General features: G+C 34.6%; 5 protein-coding genes across 5 annotated transcripts; 2 read left to right on the forward strand and 3 right to left on the reverse strand.

Annotated features, from left to right (window-relative positions):
- The first annotated feature begins 869 nt into the window (after nt 1–869).
- LOC104736354 (uncharacterized) lies at nt 870–4,066 on the forward strand. The gene is made up of 6 exons (XM_010456314.3): nt 870–1,122; nt 1,635–1,864; nt 2,097–2,253; nt 2,360–2,448; nt 2,704–2,792; nt 3,552–4,066. Exons 1-6 carry the CDS (start codon nt 1,045–1,047, stop codon nt 3,797–3,799), a joined length of 891 nt encoding a protein of 296 aa, XP_010454616.2. The 5' UTR covers nt 870–1,044; the 3' UTR covers nt 3,800–4,066.
- Nucleotides 4,067–4,764: 698 nt separating this feature from the next.
- On the reverse strand, nt 4,765–8,697 carry LOC104736355 (uncharacterized). The gene is made up of 10 exons (XM_010456315.3): nt 8,234–8,697; nt 7,789–8,023; nt 7,589–7,675; nt 7,329–7,498; nt 6,830–6,969; nt 6,495–6,666; nt 5,803–6,394; nt 5,603–5,715; nt 5,273–5,516; nt 4,765–5,179 (listed from the first exon to the last, which is right to left on the reverse strand). The coding sequence occupies exons 1-10, from the start codon at nt 8,437–8,439 to the stop codon at nt 4,949–4,951; spliced, it is 2,190 nt and encodes a 729-aa protein (XP_010454617.2). The 5' UTR covers nt 8,440–8,697; the 3' UTR covers nt 4,765–4,948.
- Nucleotides 8,698–8,872: 175 nt separating this feature from the next.
- LOC104736356 (mitochondrial intermembrane space import and assembly protein 40 homolog) lies at nt 8,873–10,564 on the reverse strand. The gene is made up of 4 exons (XM_010456316.3): nt 10,294–10,564; nt 9,897–9,934; nt 9,673–9,798; nt 8,873–9,231 (listed from the first exon to the last, which is right to left on the reverse strand). The coding sequence occupies exons 1-4, from the start codon at nt 10,427–10,429 to the stop codon at nt 9,034–9,036; spliced, it is 498 nt and encodes a 165-aa protein (XP_010454618.1). The 5' UTR covers nt 10,430–10,564; the 3' UTR covers nt 8,873–9,033.
- A 3,101-nt stretch (nt 10,565–13,665) lies between these two features.
- On the forward strand, nt 13,666–16,237 carry LOC104736357 (uncharacterized). Its single transcript, XM_010456318.3, has one exon. It carries the CDS (start codon nt 14,281–14,283, stop codon nt 16,042–16,044), a length of 1,764 nt encoding a protein of 587 aa, XP_010454620.2. The 5' UTR covers nt 13,666–14,280; the 3' UTR covers nt 16,045–16,237.
- Nucleotides 16,238–16,306: 69 nt separating this feature from the next.
- Nucleotides 16,307–18,181, reverse strand: LOC104736358 (high mobility group B protein 7-like). The gene is made up of 8 exons (XM_010456319.3): nt 17,820–18,181; nt 17,599–17,681; nt 17,450–17,501; nt 17,261–17,368; nt 17,105–17,159; nt 16,945–16,989; nt 16,757–16,840; nt 16,307–16,660 (listed from the first exon to the last, which is right to left on the reverse strand). The coding sequence occupies exons 1-8, from the start codon at nt 17,954–17,956 to the stop codon at nt 16,508–16,510; spliced, it is 717 nt and encodes a 238-aa protein (XP_010454621.2). The 5' UTR covers nt 17,957–18,181; the 3' UTR covers nt 16,307–16,507.
- Between the last annotated feature and the right edge of the window lie 4,044 nt (nt 18,182–22,225).

Raw genomic sequence — 22,225 nt, forward strand, 5'->3', positions numbered from 1 at the left:
TACTCCTGAGAATGATCAATTAAAACAATTAACCATATTGTTTCTAGCGCCACAGCCCTATAAGCTTTACAATGTTCGTCATTTTTGGGGTCCATGTACCTTAGTCGGATAAGATATTTTGACTATACTATACGAGCAATATTGAAATACTTTGGTGAAATGGTTGATTCATTGGTCAAATAAAAGGTACAAATAAAAGGGGGGGGGGGGGGGAAGGAAAAAAAAGAAGAGTCCACCATATTGGTCGAACATGACAGATCATATTAAATCTGTAATTAAATAGTTTATCTAATCGTTAACATATGATGTAATTTGACATTAACATAAAGTGTTACGAAAATATGAGTTGAGAGACATTTTTTTGCCTTAGCCTAAAAGAAAGATTTTGTGATTGGGAGGGGTCAATGCTTTTTCTGGCATGTAAATAGGTTGGCCTAGCCATGCATGATGCACTGCGCCCTCTTCTGTGCCCTGTCATTTCCACGTAGATCTTCTTGCTACTCTTTTTTTTTTTTGCTAAAGTGCAAATATCATATAATATGAAAGAGTTGGTTTACAAAATTGCTACTCTTTACATTCACAATAACCAAAAAAACAAACACACTCTGAATAAGATAATTCCATACTAAATTTTAATTGAAAAACCCCGTAGATGGTTAATCACATTCTCATACTGTATATAGAAATAAAATATCAACTTATAATAATAACATAGTATTAATTTTTTTATCAAAAACAAAAAATGAGTCTAATTTTTTGTTTTTTCTTTGTTTGGAAAAGCTGGCAATATATTGAATTCACAAAGACTGAAGAGACCAATATTAAATAGAGACCTTATTATAAGGAAGGAGATATATTGAATAAATAAAATTGAGTTTGTTCCCAAATTAAAAAAGCAGCTCTAATTAATTTATTTTCCTTGAATTTTATTATTTCCATTCTATTTGAAATTTCATATTGATTTATATTTCATATCTCCTAAACTCTTGATACATCTTGAAATTCTCAATAATATTCATAAGAAAAAAAAAAATCAATAACAAAATGAGTGGGAGAAAGACTAATTTCGAGAGGTTTGTCGAATGTTCGACTCCGCGTGTCCCGATTCACTATTACACTGAGGTAAAATTATATGTAATTATTTGTTTTTATCTTTTTATATAAATATTTGTTTGAATGAACAAACGTTTTCAAATCTAATTTCAAGAGTTTTCAAACGTTTTCAATTCTTTAGATCTACCATGCATGTGTGTTCTCCTGTTCATCACCCTTTGATAAAAAATATTATGTATGTGGTGGATAAACAAAAACGAATAGATTTGGTCAAAGTCTTGAAATAAGTTATAGTAATGCTATAGTGGTTAAAGACGACTACGTTTAGTCGTTGACATTATTACCATGATTGCCATATTAATTTTTCTTTATTAGCCATAACAACATCTTTAGCCAAGATTGACTAGTTTTTATTTGGATACTTTATGTTAAATTATAATGTTGAGGGATTAGTTTACACAATAGAAACAATACGAGGGCTGTTTAAGAATTTTTGAAAAGTTATGGTCTTATTCCAACCCGGTTTAAGGATCCGAATAGTGAAATCGGGTTTACTAATTTTCAAAATCTCTGTTTTGCAGACAAAGGGATCATCGTCATCATCAGGAGCCAAAGCAGAAGATGAAGAAGTGAGAAGGCCTTGCATCGTTCTTCAAGACATTTGGTCTAGCGTTGATAAGTGGAGCTCCTTTGGTCGTAAAGTTTCTCTTTTCGTGGAAGGCATTGACGAGAAGGTTAACCATCACTTTGTTCCTTCACTCTCTGCCATTCAGATCTTCACCCTCAAACCCTTCACTGATGATGATCCAAGGTTCGATTTTTATTGTCTTATTGCTTCATTGGTAACAAGATTTGATGTGAAAGTTTGTGGCTTTGTGGTGGAATTGGTTCTGAGGGTCTAGTTTTGTTGTCTAGTGTTCATAAGGAGCTATAAAGTTTATGTCTTTTTGAAGTTTTCTCAAGAGTCTTGTGTGTTTATGAGTAGAGTTTGACTATTGTAGACTTGTAGTGTAGCTCTTTCAAGTAATTGATTCTGAATGTAGGAGCTCTGCGACTGGAATAGATGATGGTACAGTGACAGGATCTGCTGAACCTGACTCTTCTGGCAAACGGGTTGTGAATGGTGATCACTTGGGCTACCTTTATTTTCAATATAATGAGACAGATAAGCCGTTCCAAAGAGAACCTCTTACTTCCATGGTATCTTATAGTAATCTTTATTTTCCTTTTTGATGTTGGATTGGTTCTCCATAAATCATTGGTTTAATGGAAAGTGTTTTTGTTTTCTTGTTTATGTATTTTGTAGATCACTTCTAAACTAGCTACGCAGCACCCTGGATTGACTACCCTGACGAGTTCAGATCTTTCTCCATATAGCTGGATTTCGATTGCTTGGTATGTCGTGTTTTCTATTATCTTGTTCAGTTTTAGCATGTTCTTAATTAGGCTACAAAGTGATTACTTAATTGTTCACCGTCTCTCCATGAGGCATATATATTATATGCCTGTCATTTCACAATAACTTGCTTTTATATGATTCATGCATGCTTCCCATGATGTAAATTGTGATGTTAGTTGCTGTCTTACTCCAAATATATAATGTATCCGTAAATCCTAACTGTGATGATATTTGAATTGGAATTATTTTAGGTATCCCATTTATCCAATTCCACCAGTGGACAATAAGGATATGTCTACCGCTTTCCTAACGTACCATTCACTGAAGCCAAACTTTCCAGGTACTTTGGTCATTTGAGACTTAACAATTATGCATAAGATATAAAACTTGTGCGTGCTAAACTATTCAAGTAGTTCAACAGATTTATAGATATAGTTCCCAAACTTTGTTCTTGTTAGGTTGTATGCTACTTTGGAAAATGATGATTTGTTATAGTGATATCTGATATTCATATCTGGAAATCATATTTATATAACTAATAGATAGTTATTGAGGTTGATTGATTTATGTAGTACCTTAATCATGGGACTGGGAGAATTAAAGGATGATGATTGTGTTTTTCCTATTTAGGCTCTCCTTATCTAATTAGCTTTTGAAGAGGAGTACGGGTTATGCTTTAACTTGAGTAATAATCAGACTCTTGTGAGGGATTAGTCTCTTTTTGGTATTAATTTGTTATTGATGACATGAGATGGAGAAGTTGCATATCTAGCACAAAGGTCTTACCAATCCTAGCCACTCTTTTCTCTGCATAAAAGTCTTATATATCTTCAGTTTCTAAATACGTTTTCTTGTTTTTACAAGACACTTATCTCCTTTTAGCTAAATAAGTAAGGGTCTCTGAGCTTGATTATATTATTTTCTTAGAGCAAAGTCAGTCTTTTAGCAAGTACGACTAGTTAATTTCGGGTCATCGTGTTGGTGTTGATATCATAAGCTTTTTGGTTTTGTAAACAAGTGTTTGATTGATTACATTTTCCATGTTTCTTCATCATTATTTTCTTAGATATTAACTAGTTTTTTGCTTGTGATTTCTCAGAAACAAATGGTAAAGATGTTAAGGGGAAAGAAACAGGAGTGTCAGGTGCAACAAAAGTTGAACTTCCTCCATTTGCTGCAGTGACTTACAAGGTCTTTGGTAATGTGTGGATCATGCCTGGGACATCAGACAATCAGAAGATAGAGATGTATGAAAAGGCTGCTTCCTCATGGCTGAAATCAGTCGGCTTCTTTCAGAATGACTTCAACTTCTTTATGTCCCGGAAGTTTTGTGGAGTGCCCAAATGATGTGGTCGTGCTGGTGAAATGCTAAGGACAGCAATGGGATCTTGTCGTCATATGAAAACATTCTGCTGGTAAAGAAGTCTCTCTTTCTCTCCCTCTCAGACTCTTTCTCAAACTCTTTCTCAGACTCTTTCTCAGACTCTTTCTCAAACTCTTTCTCAGACTCTTTCTCAAACTCTTTCTCAGACTTTGATGTTATGTTTTGCTCCTGCTGTTATTTACTTTGAGGATTTTTTTCTTCATATTTTTCAAGTGGATATTTCTTGCTAATATTTGGGGTCTATATTTGATAAGATTTTCTTATATTTAGGTCTAAATTGCTTTAAAATATTGGAATAGACCATTTTTATCGATGGTCAAACTCATCATCTTTTCTTTTCTTCTGTTTTCCATGTTAAGAATAGCATTATAATTGGACTAGACTTTGATTTTGCATTTTTAGATCTAATTTGGTTTAACATATTTGGACTAGACCATTGTTATCGATGGTCTTAGTCGAGTAAAATTTTATGATAGTCTTCAAGATGTAAATCATCATTTCTCTAGAACAATAGCTGTGCTTGGATTTCATCTGATAGTTTTTGTTTGTTCTAGTAGTATATTAAACCCATAATGGAATGAATAAAATAGGTCAATGATATCAGGAAACCCCATATTGTTTTGGCGCACACCATGTATTGTAATTCTTAATCTGGAAACCTATCCCCTAATATATATGCGTTCGTATTTTAACATATTGTATTATTGTATACATGCATATCTCAAACTAATAGTGTATTACGCTATATGGTATACAACACATCAAACTATAAAACACATCTAACTCCTTGAACGTTCATAGTATATTGAATAACTAAAACTAAAATTAAGTTGCGTCTACTACATTAGTATCATGTGTACGTAGAATAGATGAAAGAAAATGGTTTTTCATTATGGGTAGTTTCATCCTTTTCAGTGACTTTGCCGAATGAAGATAAGACCAACTTGTATTAATTTGTGAAACGAATTTGTGCAAATTACTTCTGCTGAAACGAATTTGTGCGTCTCATATGTCTGAATAAACCTGAATCTTACTTAGAATTGGGAAGAACGAAAATCCTAAAATCAAAAGCATGTCTATGTCTAGAAAGAGAGACAATGCGTGTGAGAGCGTCATTTCTTCTTCTTCTTGTCATCATCGGGTCTAATGAGTTGAACAGGAGCTGCTGGTACCCTAAACCACCATTCCCTTATCCGCCTCTCTAACCGGTCACTACTCGCTTTCCTCCACCCGACTTCCCTCGTGAACCACTCTACAAACGCAATCGTTATTAAGTACTTCACTGGAACAACCGCCAATATAACTGCCACTGCCACAAGCGATATAGCTGTTGTATCTGTAGCCTGAAAACATATTAGAGAGACAAAGAGTTATTATTAACCACAGACTCTCCGATTTATTTTAAGCCGTCATCATTAGTTTTTGTAACATTATACCTGAGGAAGAATTGCAAGAGTAATGGCTCTTATTTTGAGGAGACCAACGTTAACTGCTTGGATTAGCGACTCAAACTGGCTGATTGCGTCTTGTAGCACGAGTAGCTGCTCCACTGCGTTTTTACTTGGTGGAGCCTTCACTCGAACAGCTTTTGGCTCTTTCCCTTTGTTGAACTGCTTACGCCATAACATCACTATAGCCACTATGACTAATATTGACGGTAGTATGAAACCAATCCACCCACTGCACAACATAACAAGACTTTAGTCTCATCACATTTGTCACTCTAATCAAACTTTTTCATCATGTCTTCAAATTTGAAATCTTACCTGATGATCAAATAGCTGACTAAGATCATGAACACTGTTGATTTATAAGGATCTTGCCAAGAGGCTAAGAGATTTATACGCAAGCTTAGTTTGATGAAAGGTAACAATAGCTCCTGCAATGTGACTATCGGTTAATGATATATAGAACTATAAAGCAAAGAAAAAAGGAAAAAGATGAAGAAGGAAGAATCTCATGATACCTTCATAACTGCAACGTTAGTGTCAATTCCTTCTACTTTCACTTGTTCCACCGTCGCCTGAGCAGCTTCAGCCCTGTCTGTGTCTAGGATTGACTGTTTCAGAGCTATCTCTAATGGACTCGTCTCCCCAACACAAAAATCTCCTATGATTGTCATTTCTTCACCCATATTTGTCCCAGTCTCTAGATTCAAGCCAAAATGCTCAAGCAATTTGAGTGAGACTGGAGATAAGTTTGAGGGCCATTTCATATACTGAACAAAACCGGCATCAGAAGGAACATCGGTGGTTATGCGAGAGACACGGCTGGATAGAGCTTCTAAGACCATATCTCCACCAGGGAGACTTTCTGCCAGGTTAAATATAAGCAGTGTTTTGTATTGGGAAGAGAAGACTTGAAAAGCTTCCTTTATTGCACGGTACCGGAATATGCCAAGGATTGCTCTTGCAAGTATTTCTGATCGTTGAATCCCTTTAAAGTTGTATCTTCGTATGAACCATTGTACACGAAGGATTTCCAGACATATTCCCAACCAGTAGTCTCGACGAGCATTGCCTTTAAACTCTGTAAATTCAAAATATACCGGCTCTTGCCTGTACATACAGAACAAGATAAAGCAAAATACATAAATCCACGAGCACAGAAAACGTGACAGACATAAGACTATAGACTATAGTCCATTAGCACACTTACACTAGAATTGATTTGTACATGATGGCTTTATCAAAGATGCGAGCACCCAATGGCCCTGTCAACTCAGGTTTGATGACCTGTTTTGTGTCTTCAGTGAGATCATATCGCATGGGCTTATCACCACCACCCATTGAATCAAAATATAGAGCACAGTTGGTAAGTGTCAGTTTACCTACAAAAGGAAATGCTTGATAAATATTGAGATGGAAACAAAACCAACAAATTAGAACCACTGTTTTCATCTTTCTCCTTTTGCTTAAGGTATAATATAATGCCACTGCAGAAGGTTAGAATAAATAAAATGACTATATGCAGAGATCTCTCCAGAATTTTACCAGGCCATGCTGAGATGCCCACATGTTTAAGAACCGGTAAAACAGGATTTGCACCATCCATATCAAGAACTATTTCTCCCTTGCCAAGCTGAAGATTGGCAGCTGAAGGTCCTAGAGTGCTTTTTGCAGCCTTGAAAATCCTACAAATATAAGAGGGCAAGAAAAAGATTCAAAAAATATTGATTCCTGCTTTGGATAATGGATAGCATTAAATGAGCCACAGAAAATTTAAAGCATCTTCAACATTAGAAATTAATATTAATTAGCAAGCAATACTCTTTTGACGTAATATGTTGCCAGCTAAGGGATTAGTAGGCGTGTTTGAGGTAAGAATAAGTAAGTAGATACTACAGAAGTAGACTGAAGTATTTAAAGTACCAGAAAAGGAGACCAAAATTTCAAAATCACCAATGTGTTATAACACTTAGATGGTGCATCAAGTAAACAAATGCAGAAAAGTATATTAAAGGAATGGAAATAAGTAGTGGTAAGTTCATACTTGTCAAGTGTGCGGATGTATTTGTCATATACAAGGAAATGAAGCCTGTGGGCTGACGAGCTAGTCAGTGCATCAAAAAGATTATGTACAGTTATTGCATCTGCAATGGCAGGACAAACCGGAGCAATTCTTGCAAAAGCCTCCTGTCCGACAGACTTTTTTTCATCAACCTATTAAGCAAAATTTTCAGGAGAGAAGTCAGTTCAGTCCTTCCAATCATAAATAATGCATAAACAAAGGAAGTCTAAAATGGTAATAACCTGCATAGCCATATTTGTGGGACTCGAATAGAATAGCGACCACCCGTCCTCATCCTCTAAGTCCTGCTTAGAGGGAGATGCTGCATCCTAAACTTGGCAAATTTGAAGACAAAAACAAGAAGATCAATCCAAAATACTTCTGTTTAAATAAATAAAAAAAAACATTAAAAAAGGGAAACCAGATAGATAAGATTTCTCACTTTGTTCTCCTGCTCACTTGTAACACTTGGGGTCTCCCAAGCAAGCATCATATCAAACATAAGCTGACGGAACTCTGGATCACTTAGGTAATCAGGCTTCTTCATAACTTGGTGAAGTGCATGAAACGAGCAGAACTCTAAAAAGTTCCTTGCATATGTCAAAAGCTGCTTAACACTCTCAGGCAACTCAACATCAAAATGATGCTGCAGGTCTTCTGTGGCTATTTCAAGGATCCTACAAATTGGCAAACACAAAGATATTTCCCTAAAATCAATTCACGAATCACCAATTCCCAAGTATAGCCCAGAACAGTAAGGAATAATCACATCGCGTAATAAAGATTAAGCAATCGCAAGTATAGCCCAGGATCCGAAACGTATATGAATCTTGAAAATGTTGAAGAATCTAAGAGAGAGAGAGAGAGAGAGAGAGAGAGTAGTTTACTTTGAACAACGGGAGACGACGGAATTAGCGAGAAGAGAGAGCTGAGGAATAGGTTTCGGGGAAGCGATAGGAGACGGAGAAGCATCACCATCACGAGCAGAGGACGATTTCTTCCGATGGAATAAGGATTTCAAAGAACTCTGATGCGTCCTCATGAAATTCTCCAGCGCTCCAACTTTCGCACCGCCGCCACCGTCTTCTTCCATCGGAAAATCACCACAATGAATGAATCAGATCAGAATTAGTAAAATCGTAACCCTAGATTGCTTCTCGGATTCACTTCCCGAATTAGATTCCTCTCTTTCTTGTATTGCTTTCTTCGTGTGCAAGCTTCGCAGACTCCTCCTTAGTACGCAACTCTACTATGCATAGAGATCTCCCTTATCCCGTGCACGCTTCGCAGTATTCTTTAGTGATTTTGAAACAAGAAGATTAGTTAATGCGATTTTAATTAACTAAAAGCCATTATTAACAAATCTAATTAATATCTCTAAGCAAACCGAATTAAACCGGTCGGTTATTGTAGTTCAACCTAACTGTGTAGCTTAAACCGTTTGGTTTACCTTGGATTAACACAATTATGATTCAATTTGTTTTTTTTTTTTTTTTCAACGATTCAGTTTGTTAGTCAATGTAGTGTTTTTAACAAGTAAAATCTCGAAACATTTTATTAAAAAAAGAAAGAACAATGTTGATCTACTACGACCATTGATTATGGTCTTCTTTTACTTTCTTCTGTTTGTTGTCATGTAGAGGAAACAATAGCTACTAATTGCTGACTCCATTGTTGTTTTGATCTTCTAAAGCTTGGAGTTGTTACTGCGAGGAGGGTCTTTCGCCCAGAGAGGTGGGATGATTCTATGGTCTTGCACAGGCGGCTGCTCTTCTTTTTTCTCGGTTTTTTCTTCTTCGTCATCTGTAACCGATTTAGAGAATGCATCCGGGTTGGCTTTGATACAGCTTTGCAATGCTACAAATGGATTTACACAGTCTGATCCCTGCAACAACAACAACAACATATACAATATCTTTATGAAGCTTGCCTTCTAAAATGGCACAGAAAATGTAATAACGAAAAAGACAACTGTCGCCAATGTTAATGAGTATCTGAGTTGAGGTTACACTAATCCTAAACAATCTAAAATACTCAAGTCTGATCCCTGAAAATGAGTATTTGAGTTGAGGTTACACTAATCCTAAACAATCTAAAATACTCAAGTCAGATCACTGAAAAAACAACAGCACATCCAAGATAATTGTGAAGCTTCTCTTCTAAAGGGCACAAAACGTAAACGAAAGAGAAACAACTAACATCAATGTGTCAATTTTAGGAGCATTTCGGTTGAGTTTCCATCATCATACATCAAGTGTTTCGAGCATTTTTCAGGTGAGGTTACATCATATCCTAAACAATCTAACAACGTTCAGTTACAAATTACCTTTTCTTCAGCAGTGCTTTTGAGAAAGCAAAGGAACGCCTCAGAGAACTGAGAGCCGCAAGAGCCATTACGCAAATCAGCTATGCAAGGACAATCGAGAGCTCTCTGTGCCTTTGCTTCAAGCGGCTGATGGATTTGGTATTTGTCAGATAACTCGGTAATTAATTCAAAGCAAAAAAGCTTGTGGATATAAACTGAATAAAGAACGAAGTTGAAAAAATAACCTCATCCTCATTCTCGTCTTCACCATAAGCTGCAGCTTCTGTGATATTGAATAGAGTATACAATAATGTCATATATCGCAGAGGGTCAGAGACCAAACAACAGAGAGACTACATAAAAAAGTGTTTCTTGAGGGATACAAAGATGGAATCAAAAAAGCTTTCTTAAAACCAAAACTGGACTAGAAGGTTGTATTCCCATAGAAACTACAAAAATCAAAGACTTGAGAATCTTCCTACAAGGAAAAAGAACAATATTTTGAATTGATACTATCGAGAATCGCAAATTTCAATACTATCACACCATTTTCATCGTTATCAATCAAACACAGGACCAAAGCAATCTCCAATTCCATAAAAGCGAGATACAGAACACACAAAAAAAGAAACGATTACGAACCAGCGAGGAGAGAATCCATCGATGGCGACGAAGTATTATCGCCATGAGAATCACGCGGAGAATTCGTAGAAGGAGGAGTGTTCGTCGTCGTCGTCGTTGATGGAATTGAGTTCTCGTCACTCTGAGCTTGACCCATTTTGAGATTACAATTACTGCTAAAACCTCCGATTAGGAATTTTGGTTAGCCGCCGAAGAGAGATCCATCCCCCTCTCTAAAGAAATGCGTCGACTTTACCAGTCAATTTCTAAAATCGAAATCAAAATAAGGCCCAGATAAGTCAATATGGGCCGGGCTTTAAATTATTTGTTGTCAATTGTTTTGATCGTCATTGGTTGAAATAAAAGAACCACAAACTCAAATAGCGAAAAGTTCAATTTTTCCCTAACGATATAAATTATAAACAACAGGAAAAGAAAGGAAAAAAAAGGTTTTAAGTATAATGATTTGAATCTTAGGTTGTCAAAGTGAGAATGTAGGGTCCAACTTTTTTAATATAAAACCCAGAAAGGCAGAAACACAAAAATGGCTTTGTGAATCTTATCGACACATATATAACGACTCCCATTATCATCAATTCTTCTGGCTGTCAATATCGAAACACACTTTTTCTCGTATTCAAATTTTGAAGACCTTTCGTTAGTTAATAATTATATTTATAGATTTTAAGGAGTAGTGCAAACTATTTTATTAACTTTTTCTTTGGGATTTTATCAAAGTTTTATAAAACTAATGAAAAGATTCTAAATAATATAAATATTCTTTCCGCTTTCTACTAATTAATATACTGATTTATTACTTTACAAATCAAATATAATTTTGAAAATTAAAATCAAAATATTTTAATTAAAAATATAATAATTTTTTTGAAGTTTTTAAAGTTACCAACACCAAATTATAATTAATGAGACATGATTTGTCATGTTGGATTTAAAATTTTGCATGTTGGAGAATGGAGATTAAAAGAATATAGCAATAAAATTAACTATAGAAAATCATGCCTACCAAAAAAAAAAACTATAGAAAATCATATTTAGATATTATTATATTTTCTTGTTTAACAAACTCTTTGGAGTTCTTATGGATGAAACTATGGAAGTGCTCTTAATTTGATATTTTTTGTTTGTCCCTCGATACAACAAACATCAAGAGAGAAACATGGTTTCTAACAACGAGAATATAATTCTAAATATATGACTAGAAAAATAAAAATAAAAAAATCGATAAAAAGAGGGTGTAGCTTCAGATTTGGTTTTATGCCAGTTATGATACAATTTGGGCGATAAAATAAACTATAGAATCCGTGAAGTGACTTTATTGCAATGGTCAATGGTAAATCCAATTGTAAAGGCCACAATTACACCAGTAATCGAGTTATGTTCCCTACAAATCACATTTGTAGGATTTGGCTTATGAATCGGCTTATTGTGGTCAAATGATCGGAAAAAAACATTATATAATCCATTTCTTTGTCTAATTATAGCTCATTTAGGTGTCATGCCGTCATTTTGTTACTCTCTCTTTTCAGTATATAGGTGATTTTAGGGGGAAATTGTTTTAATTTTCATTGCAAAATAATTTTTTTTTAAAATTTTGAACACTGAAATTATACTTTTCTTTGTTTTATTCATTTTAAAAAATATATATATTAGATAAGAAATGATATTTTAAGTTAGCACATAAATATATATATCTGTATATATGTATATATATGGTGCCGCAAAACTTTAAACATCACTTATAATGAAACACCCGAGGTATATCTTTCAACATCTCTTTGTAGCTGCAAATGCAAAACTGATTAAGACACATTTTATGCACTTAAATTTTATAAGACTATCTGATGTAACAAAAGAAGTTATACTTCAAAGATCTATAATTCAGCATATAAACATATTGATATTGGATTCCCAATTGGAAGAATATAAATGTTATAGAACTACATATAAATATATGTTGACAAACTTGTAATCTTGTGGTTTGTAATGTGAGCAATACATAATATTTGAAAAAGGACGTATATTATATGGCTTGGTTATGTCCTACGTGGACCATTCTTGCATCAAGCCGCAATTGACGCTTTTAAATACACTTGAGAGAAAGAAAATTAAACAAATCGAAATCAAAAGCCTTACAGCAAAGAACAGCATATAAAGTTTCAGAACAAACTCTCAACATTTAACATATTGCGTATCTATGCTCCCTTGACGATTAATATATCTTATGAGAAAAGAAAATTACATACCAAATGATTAGACGCTGATTTTAATACTGTTAATTACGGGTACTAATATCATATATTCAAATTTTAAAAATAAAAAATATATGTATTAAAAGGTAGTATCATATTAAGTCAAATTATTGAAAAAGTAATAATTATGTTTTGGGATGATAACTAATCAATAGTGTATCAAGTTGTTATTGAACTATTTAGTATTTACACTTGAATTATCATTTCTAGCTTTTTTATTGGTCTACACAAAGTTGTCTTTGGTGACCACATAATTGATAGGGTTGGGAGCTGTGTTATTGTCGATTACAAAAATACACTTTGTAGTTTTTTTTTTTTTTTTTTTTGTCGATGCAATTAACAGAAATTAATAATGATTTAGTCTACGGAAAAAAGAAAAAATGGTTTCGACTCTTTTGATATATGAGTTGCGGCCCTAATAGTCTAACCACCCATATCTAATGTTTTAATTCCCATCTTGATTTGTCTAATTATCATATCAAACCAACTAAGTTGGTATAATTAGCCTCGATATAATAGTTGCAGCCTAAAATTTTCAACTAACCTCCATAGGCCATATCCAATAATTTAATTTCCATCTTAATTTTTCTTATATAAGATAAAATTAGATATATCTCAAATCAAAAAGGTTGGTAAAATGAAACATCACTATGAATATTCAACGTTTAAATAGTATCCTATCTTCTCTAGCAACCCATCCTCAAAATACTAGATAGGTTTGGTGTTCACTGGTTAATCAAATCTCTAACCAAAAATAAATCCTAATCTATAAACGTATCTCATTGTTTATTTTTCTAACAATAGGAATTTTTTGTGATAATACGTGATTGCTAACAAAGTACACCATGTTAATTCAAAAATGATCAAGTATGTATTTAATAGACATCGATAGTTCAACCAACAAAACAAATAATTAAGGGAAAACTATATCATGCACCTGGTTTATCGTCTATTATTTTCCTTTTTAGGCTTAGTTGAATCTTTTCGTTTTGTACTTTATTCTATTCATTATCATATTACAAAAAAAAAGTCGATCGAATACTTTACAAATACGCATTTTTAACAACTTTATTTGAATTGTTTATTGATTTATATCTCACAGAGACAAATAGTGGCCAATATCACGAATTCACATGAATTTATTAATGATGAGAGCTTTTCCATGTTTTGTTTTTTTTTACCCAAAGAAGAAGAAGAAGAAGAAGAATGGTTATAATGTAAAAAACAAAGCGTAAAACAAAATATTCAAACTGAGTTGCGCTCCAACGTTCGAAAACAAAATGGGGATACTCGTGAATCAATCCAACGGTCACAATTCTCCATGTGAATCTCTTCAAGACCTTTTGTGTAATATTTTTTCAAACTTCTTTTTTGGTTTTATTCTCTTTTTTCACCACTCCTATAAGTAAAGGTGGGTTATTTTTCAAGATCCAACCAGACTTATTCAACCAATTCACTCAGATATTTGTTTTTTTTGTTTTGGGTTTTGATTAAAGTGAAAACAAAATAACTTTTTGCTGCTCTTTTTTTTTGGGGGAGGGATTGATCATTATAAATTTATAATACCTTCCTGTATAAGTGAAGGAACAATAATAAAACAGTTTCTGTTCACTTCACTTTATCCCAATTCGAGCCAAAGTTAACTCTTTGTCAGATCCTTTTGTCTGAAAAAGAGTTCTTATTTTTAACCATTTTTTTTTTGTTAAACCGATCAGAAAAACAAACCCGTTTTCCCAAAATGCAAAATCTAAAATGGGTTTTGAATCTCTTGTTTGTTTCTCTTCTTCATAATTTTGTTCACTCATCATCAGCAGAAGTAATCTGTTCGAGCAAAGACAGAGCATCACTTCTGAGCTTCAAGTCAAGCATCATCAAGGACACAACAGGTGTTCTGGATTCGTGGGTTGGTGAAGATTGCTGCAATGAAGACTGGGAAGGTGTTTTATGCAATCGAGCCACGGGAGAAGTCACCAACTTGGTGTTGCAATGCCCTGCGAACGAGCCTACACTTTACATGAAAGGCACACTATCACCTTCACTGGGTAATCTCCGATCTCTTGTGGTTTTGTCCATTACTGGAACCAAATTCATCAGTGGTTCAATCCCCAACAGCTTCTCTAATCTGACCAGTCTTCGCCAGCTCGTTCTCGATGATAATTCTCTCCAAGGCAATGTTCCTTCTAGTTTAGGCCATCTTCCATTGTTGGACACTCTTTCCTTATCTGGAAACCGCTTCTCAGGTCTTGTCCCTCCGAGTTTGGGGAACTTGCGACGCCTTACTATTATGAGTTTGGCTCGGAATTCATTCTCCGGTCCAATCCCACTCACTTTCAACAACCTCCTCAAACTTGAGAGTCTTGATCTCAGCTCCAATTTGTTATCTGGACCAATCCCAGATTTCATAGGCCAGTTTCAGAGCTTAACCAATCTTTTTCTCTCCAGCAACAGATTATCCGGAGGGCTACCAGTTTCTGTTTACAGCTTAGGAAAGCTTCAGATCATGTCGTTGGAGCGCAATGGTCTGACGGGACCACTCTCAGATCGAATCAGCAATCTGAAGTCACTCACTACCCTTCAGTTAAGCGGCAACAAGTTCATCGGTCACATACCAGCATCCATTACAAGACTGCAGAATCTATGGTCTCTCAATCTCTCGAGAAACCAGTTCTCTGATCCTCTACCTGCTGTTGTAGCCAGAGGATTTCCTTCTCTACTGTCCATTGATCTATCATACAACAACCTAAACATTGGCGCAATTCCAAGCTGGATCAGAGACAAGCAACTCTCAGATATCAACTTGGCTGGTTGCAAACTGAGAGGAACCTTTCCAAAGCTAACAAGACCAACGGCCTTGACCTCGCTAGATTTGTCTGACAACTTTCTGACAGGTGATGTTTCAGCTTTCCTCACAAGCATGACCAATGTTCAGAAAGTGAAGCTCTCAAAGAACCAGCTCAGGTTCGATCTCTCCAAGCTGAAGTTGCCAGAAGGAGTCGCGTCCATTGATCTGAGTTCAAATCTAGTGACGGGGTCGCTTTCAAGCCTGTTAAACAACAAGACAAGCAGCTTCTTGGAAGAGGTCCATCTCACCAACAACCAAATCTCAGGGAGGATCCCTGATTTCACAGAAAGCTTGAACCTGAAAGTTCTCAACATAGGGAGCAACAAAATCAGTGGACAAATCCCAAGTTCAATAACAAACCTTGTTGAACTTGTGAGACTGGACATCTCAAGAAATCACATTACAGGAGGCATACCTCAAGCTCTGGGACAGCTAGCACAGCTCAACTGGCTCGACCTCTCGATCAATGCACTTACAGGAAGAATCCCGGATAGCTTATTGAACATCAAGACAATGAAACATGTGAGTTTCAGAGCCAACAAATTATGCGGACTGATTCCACAAGGAAGACCATTCAACATCTTTCCTGCAGCTGCTTATCTGCATAACCTTTGCCTATGTGGCAAGCCATTACCAGCTTGTAGGAAGACAATGAAGTGAAACCAAACACACGTTCTGAAGTGGCCAGTCCAACGCTGACTTTATTATCTTAGTCCCCTATTACTTTTACGCATTTCTTCAAAATAGATGATATCTTCTATTTGTCTTTTACTCTTTTCTTACAATTCTATTGTTTTAATCTGATTCTGTTTTCAATTTCATCTAAAATAAATTATTATTACTACTTTTACTCCTCCTGCAGACCACATAACTTAATCAAAGCACAGATTATAAGCCAAACGATAACTTTGTATAGCATTGGTAAAACGAAAAACATAAGCTTCATTACTTGTCTAAATAAAAGGAATTACCATTTCCAAGAACTACAAAAAAAGCCACTTGCTCACAACTACCATCAGATAACTAACTTCATCATGATAAAAGCTTAATGTACAACGCATCACAACGATTAGAGATATCCATTTCAATAAGACTAGACCCCCAAAGAACGAGCATAACATGTTTAGTAGTCATCCAAACCCTCTTCTTCCTCTTCTTTACCTTCAGCATCTTTGTTGTCATCATCTGCGTTCTCAACGTCCTTCTCCTCAGTCTCCTCAGCATCATCAGCTTGTTCCTCCTCAGCATCATCAGATTGCTTCTCCTGATCCTCCTCCTGAAATAGTCATCAACATAATCTCAACATTCAAGATCCCATGTATAAAATGAGAAAAAAAAAAAAGGACAACACATTTATAGTATAAACTCATACTTCCTCATCAGCATCATTGTTCTCCATTTTCTTGTTATATTCTGCCTTTAGTTCAGCAGCTTTATCCGTATAAACTTTCTTCTCCTATAAGATCAAGAAACACAACCAGAGTTAACACAAAAACAAAAACGCAGTAAACAAATCACCATTAAACTAGGAAAGAAGAAAAAAAGAAGATAACAACTCACTTCCTCAGACAAAGACTTCCACTTTTCACCACCGCGTTTTGCAACCTAGAATCATATATATATATATATATATACACATAAAACAGTTGAGCCAATCTCATAAACACTAGGCATAGAACTCAAATGCAGTAATTAAACCCAGATAAACATATAGTCTTACATCCTTAACATTAATAAATGGATTCTCCTCGCTATAAGTTTTACGGAAATCATTCCTGCAAAGTGAAAGCTAACATCAGCATCATCCTGAAGAGAATATATATATATATATATAAAACTAATCAACAAAAGTAAGTACGAGACAAGTTAACAATACATGAAGATAAAAAAGGCAGTCAGAGGTCGCTTAGGCTTGTTAGAGGTAGAAGAGCTCTTAGCCTTTCTAACTCTCTTTGCCTTAGGTTCATCAGATGTTGACTTCTTCCTGAAAAAAACAAACACAGGATCAGAAACTCAAGCTCACATATCATTTCAACACAAAGAAATAAGGCTAACGAGGTTTTACTTCTCTGCAGTTTTCTTCTTAGCCTCAGTTTGTGTCTCCACAACTTGAGCTTCTGAACAACAACAACCAAATCCACAGAGATTATGAGAACACTGAAATACACAATAAGAATGGGGCCATCAAAAAAACAACCAAAGAGATGATTATACCCAGATTCACTCTGATCTTAGCATCGAGACTGCAGTTGTGCATGCTAATAAGCGCTACTGCAACATTCTTGTTACATCCTTCACTGAAGAACCATTCAAAATCACAAAATAAACTTTCTGAGAAACCCTAGAAATCCCAATCGCTTAATCTGAATAGGGAACCCTAAAATCGAAACACAGATCCGAATTTCAAAGAATTAAAGGAAGGAGAAGAAAATCACCAGCGAGCGAAAGCACTGCCATCTTTAGCACGACGTAAGGTGGTGGTAGTAGTAGTGGAAGAGGCGTTGCTGCTAGTTTCCGCTTCGACTCTCTTCCTCGGCTTCGGTGCGTTTGTATTCGACGAGGGTCCGGCCATAATCGCAAAGATCGAAATGTGAGAGTGAGATTTGTGTATCGCTCGAGAGAAGTCGATTCGATTGGATTGGGGATGAGAAAGAAGGGTTTCAGAGACAGTGGTGGAGAAGAAAAAAGAGTGAATTGAGAGGGAAACGAAACATTTTTCCCCAAAGTTATGGCGGCAATGTTTTCTTGTTTTTTAGGGCTTTTGACACGGATCATTGGGCTGGCGTTCTAATCCACCGTTGATGTCGTATACGCGAGTGTATATATAAACGGTCTAGATCTGGAGATGGTTCTCATTTTTATTCACGGTTTCTCAATATATTAATGGGCTTTAGGTTATAAGGCCCATTTAGATTAACCGCTACTGGTTTAGCCCAATATAAGTCTTTTTAATACAAGAAAAGGTAAAATAAGGATTGATTGATAAAAATATTTTTTAAAAAGGAATAGTAAAAAGTGTTGATAACGGTAAAAGTGAGAAAAAAAAAGGTTATAGGGGAAGATAGGCATGTGGTGGTACAGAGAGGTGAGAAGACTTTTGAAGGGTTTAAGGGTGGTGGTGATGGGGAAGGTGAAATAACAACTTCTCGCTTACTGTGCCCACCACCACCCACTCACCTCAGACTCAGAGAATCTCTCAGACTCAGACTCACTCACTTCTCTTCTCTCCCTTTCAAATCTTTACCATTGTCTTGACTTTTTTTTCTTTACTTACTTTCAGATTTTAGACGTCTCTAATCCAAGTTGTATGATGGATTTGTGTGGAATAATATTGTTAAATCTACTTTGTGTTTTCTTTCGTGTTTTAGTGTGGGATTTTTCGCTTAATTAAACAAAGAGTTTTGAATTGATAGATGGAATGATTAACTCAATCTCTCTTCTCTGTTTTCAATATGATAATCATTGGGAGAATATGGAATAGTAACTTTTTTACCTCCAACTGGAAATAAATTATGGGTAAATTATATGTAGTAGCCATGGAGTGAGTTTTTTATTCTCAAACTGAAAAGTGTTTTTTATGTGTTAGCCATCTCCATAATTTTGGACAACTAAACCCTTGAAACAAACAAACTAAATGAAGTCTTTAGTTAAGCCAATTAGGATTATTCTCATTTTTGTGACTAAATAAAATAAAATCCGTTTGCTACAGTAAAAAAATAAAAAATAAAATAAATAAAATAAGTCATTAATGTGTTTTGCTAGTACTGTGTTTTGATGTACGGTTCTTTGCAACTTTGTACGTACACAAGTCATTAATGTTGTGTATGTACATATACAATGTTATTGGAAACATAATTATACTGTTGATTATATATAACCTTCAGAATTATAATTATTCAGAAATAGTACAAACATTCTGAACATTCATTAATGTACGTAAAGTTCTTTTATTCAATGTGTACATCCATACGTGCTCAGTAATGTACGTAATGTTCTGAGTACATACATACAGTAAGGAAAAATAAGGCTTATGATTTGCGCTATGGTATGGTATACGTACATAATGTTCTTTTATTCAATGTGTACGTCCATAAGTGTGTTTTTAATAGAGGGTATAACTGTATTTTTGCAGTCATCTTCAACATGTGTATCCTCTGCAACCCTAATATTGCAGCCATTGTTCACAGTTTCTCATAAGCCTTATTTTCCTTTACATTTTAATATTTTTACACCTAAATCTTGTAAATCTAGCTTATATTAACATTTTTAAATTCAAAGAACTAAAAATTTTGAGTTTTTAAACTGTTTAGAATTATTTTTGAGTTTTACTCACCCAATCTGAAATTTTCTCTTCTTCTGCTTCTCGTTGGAGTTCTAATCGAAAACTATAGTTGCTAGAGTTCTAAACACAGTTTTGTTTCACCGAAATTTATTATTCCAGTTAGTTTTTTTGGTGAAGGAAGATGATGAACTTCACGCTTTGATTTTTTTTTCTTTTCTTCGTTTCGTACACTGAACTAAATCTTTAAAATTATTTCAATTATGTTTTTCTTTTTTAATTAAACAAACACTGTATCGTTTGGGTAATGACATCAAATTATAATTGTCTAGTTAGAGGGTATTTTTGTTCTTTTATTTGGGGTGGCTATTTCGTGAGAAGTTATATTGACTTTGTTAATTCACCAAAGAAAATGTTTTTTTGGTGTGATTGGTGAAAATTTCTTATAAATTGTTGTAGAGAATGTTTAATATCATAAACTCATTCCTCCTCCATTAAAGAAATAAATAGAGATAGATAGATACATTTCCTTAAAACATTAGCCTTGTTGCTCAAAAAAAAAAAAACACTTAAAACATTAGTCTAAGAGAAGATGTTTAACATGAAACAAGCTGTTAATTGTAACCTAATAGTACATAGAAGAATAACAACAACAAACCTAGAAACATATTACACATATCATCATCACACAAGTTGATGAAATTAAAGAAAAGAAACCAACATGAAGACATTTTTCTTCCTTTGATCTTTTTTTTTGGTTAAAGAGAGTCGAAGTTAAGAGAATAGCTAAGAGGATCGTAGTTGAAACTGATGTGTTTCTTACTCTTGTTGTGACTTGGTGATGTTCTCATCTTCTTCTTCATCTTCTTTATCTCTGCTCTGATTCTCCGTAAAATGCTCTTTATCATCTTCTTCTTCTTCGTCCCAAGCTCCATTACCATTGTGCATCCCATTTCTTTTACTTCTTTTCTTTTCTGTCGAAAGGTAGTAACTTAGAATTGAAAGAGATAGCTGCAAAGGTACAGAGTGAATAATGTCCAAATGTGGAGATATATAATTAATAAATGAGGAGAAGGAAGACTACTTATATAGGCATTAGTATCTCTGTCTTTGTTGTTAGAGATGTCCCAAGAGGAGAATTGATGTTGACCTCTCACTTTAGAAATTTTTTTTAAGTATTTATGATTGTCTACGTACACGTGTAGAGTACTCTTTTTTTCTATCTATAACTATATGCTATTGGAGTTTTAACCGTTCAGTATAAGTTACTAATCCACAAAACAGTAAGAATAGACGATTAAAACAAGCAACACAGAAGAAGCAGTTGGAAAAAATGAGACGTAATGCGGCGATTTGAATAGTTTGTTTTTATTTTTTTGTTGGTAAACATGTGAAGTTGAATAGTTTGTTACTAGTCCACCAACTGTTTTTTTTTTTTTTTTTTTCAGTCAAATTTTTCTTAGCGATTTAAAACGCCCAAAGGATAGAACCCATATATAATTGGTTATCGCATTTTGAAATGGTAAAGTTTGAAGTAGACCATTAAACTATAAAATGCTTTTATGAAATTCACTACGTACAACGTTATGCAACCATTATAGAGACTAAGCTAGCGGTAGATCCATAAGATAGATCATAGATGCACTATGTTCAAACTTTATCCCTAACAAGTAGTATAATACAATATACTAGGCTTCATATACACAATACACAAAGTAAAAGATATATAACTGAATAAGGGACTAACAATAGTTTATAAAACATACGAGTTTACATATTCATCACAAGTTGATTTTGAGTATGCTCCTAGATTACAAAAGTATATATATATATATATATATATACTATATTTTGGTTAAAATTACACTGTAGTGTTATTTGTCAATAATGCGTTAGTGGAAGCAAATCGGGGAGAGAATCTAAAAACTACAAAAAGAGACAAACGAAACTGAACAGTTTGGTGTTGGTATTGGGGGAAAAGAAGGTTCGTAGAAGGTGAAGAAGAGTAAGTTGTTAGTACAGCAAAAGCCTCTGTTTGTGTTTGGTCGTTGTCTCTCGCTACTCTACGTAACGCACAGAAAACAGAGTCATGGGTTGATGACGCTACTTCACTGTCAATTTCACATTTTTCCATTTTTCTTTCTTCTCAATTATTTCAGAAAAGAAGTAAAAAGATAGAAGGTAGTCAGGTACTATAAAATTATATATTTTGCCTTTTGTTTTTATTAGGTAGATGATAAATTCCGTTACATGGTTTTGGCAATTTCGTTTTCTCAAGAAATCTCTAGCCTGTTGGGTTTATTGCAGTTTTTGGAGTCTATCTTTTTTTTTTTTCAAGCTTTGTTTTTGTTTTATTATGTCTTTACTTTCGACAAGTTTTGCTTTATCTTTCTTCTTCTTCTTCTTTAAATGTAATGGCAGTACATTTGATTTGGCCTCTATCACCTACCTCAGTCGTAACAGATTGCATTAATGGCGGTTGAGTAAATCTATCTTAAAATACTAAAACAAAGGCGAAGGTTAAAAGACTTACAATGTTGAAAATTTTTCATGACACATTTT

Source organism: Camelina sativa, chromosome 13 (assembly GCF_030686135.1).
Source record: "Camelina sativa cultivar CO46 ecotype springtype chromosome 13, ASM3068613v1".
Lineage (NCBI taxonomy): Eukaryota > Viridiplantae > Streptophyta > Magnoliopsida > Brassicales > Brassicaceae > Camelina > Camelina sativa.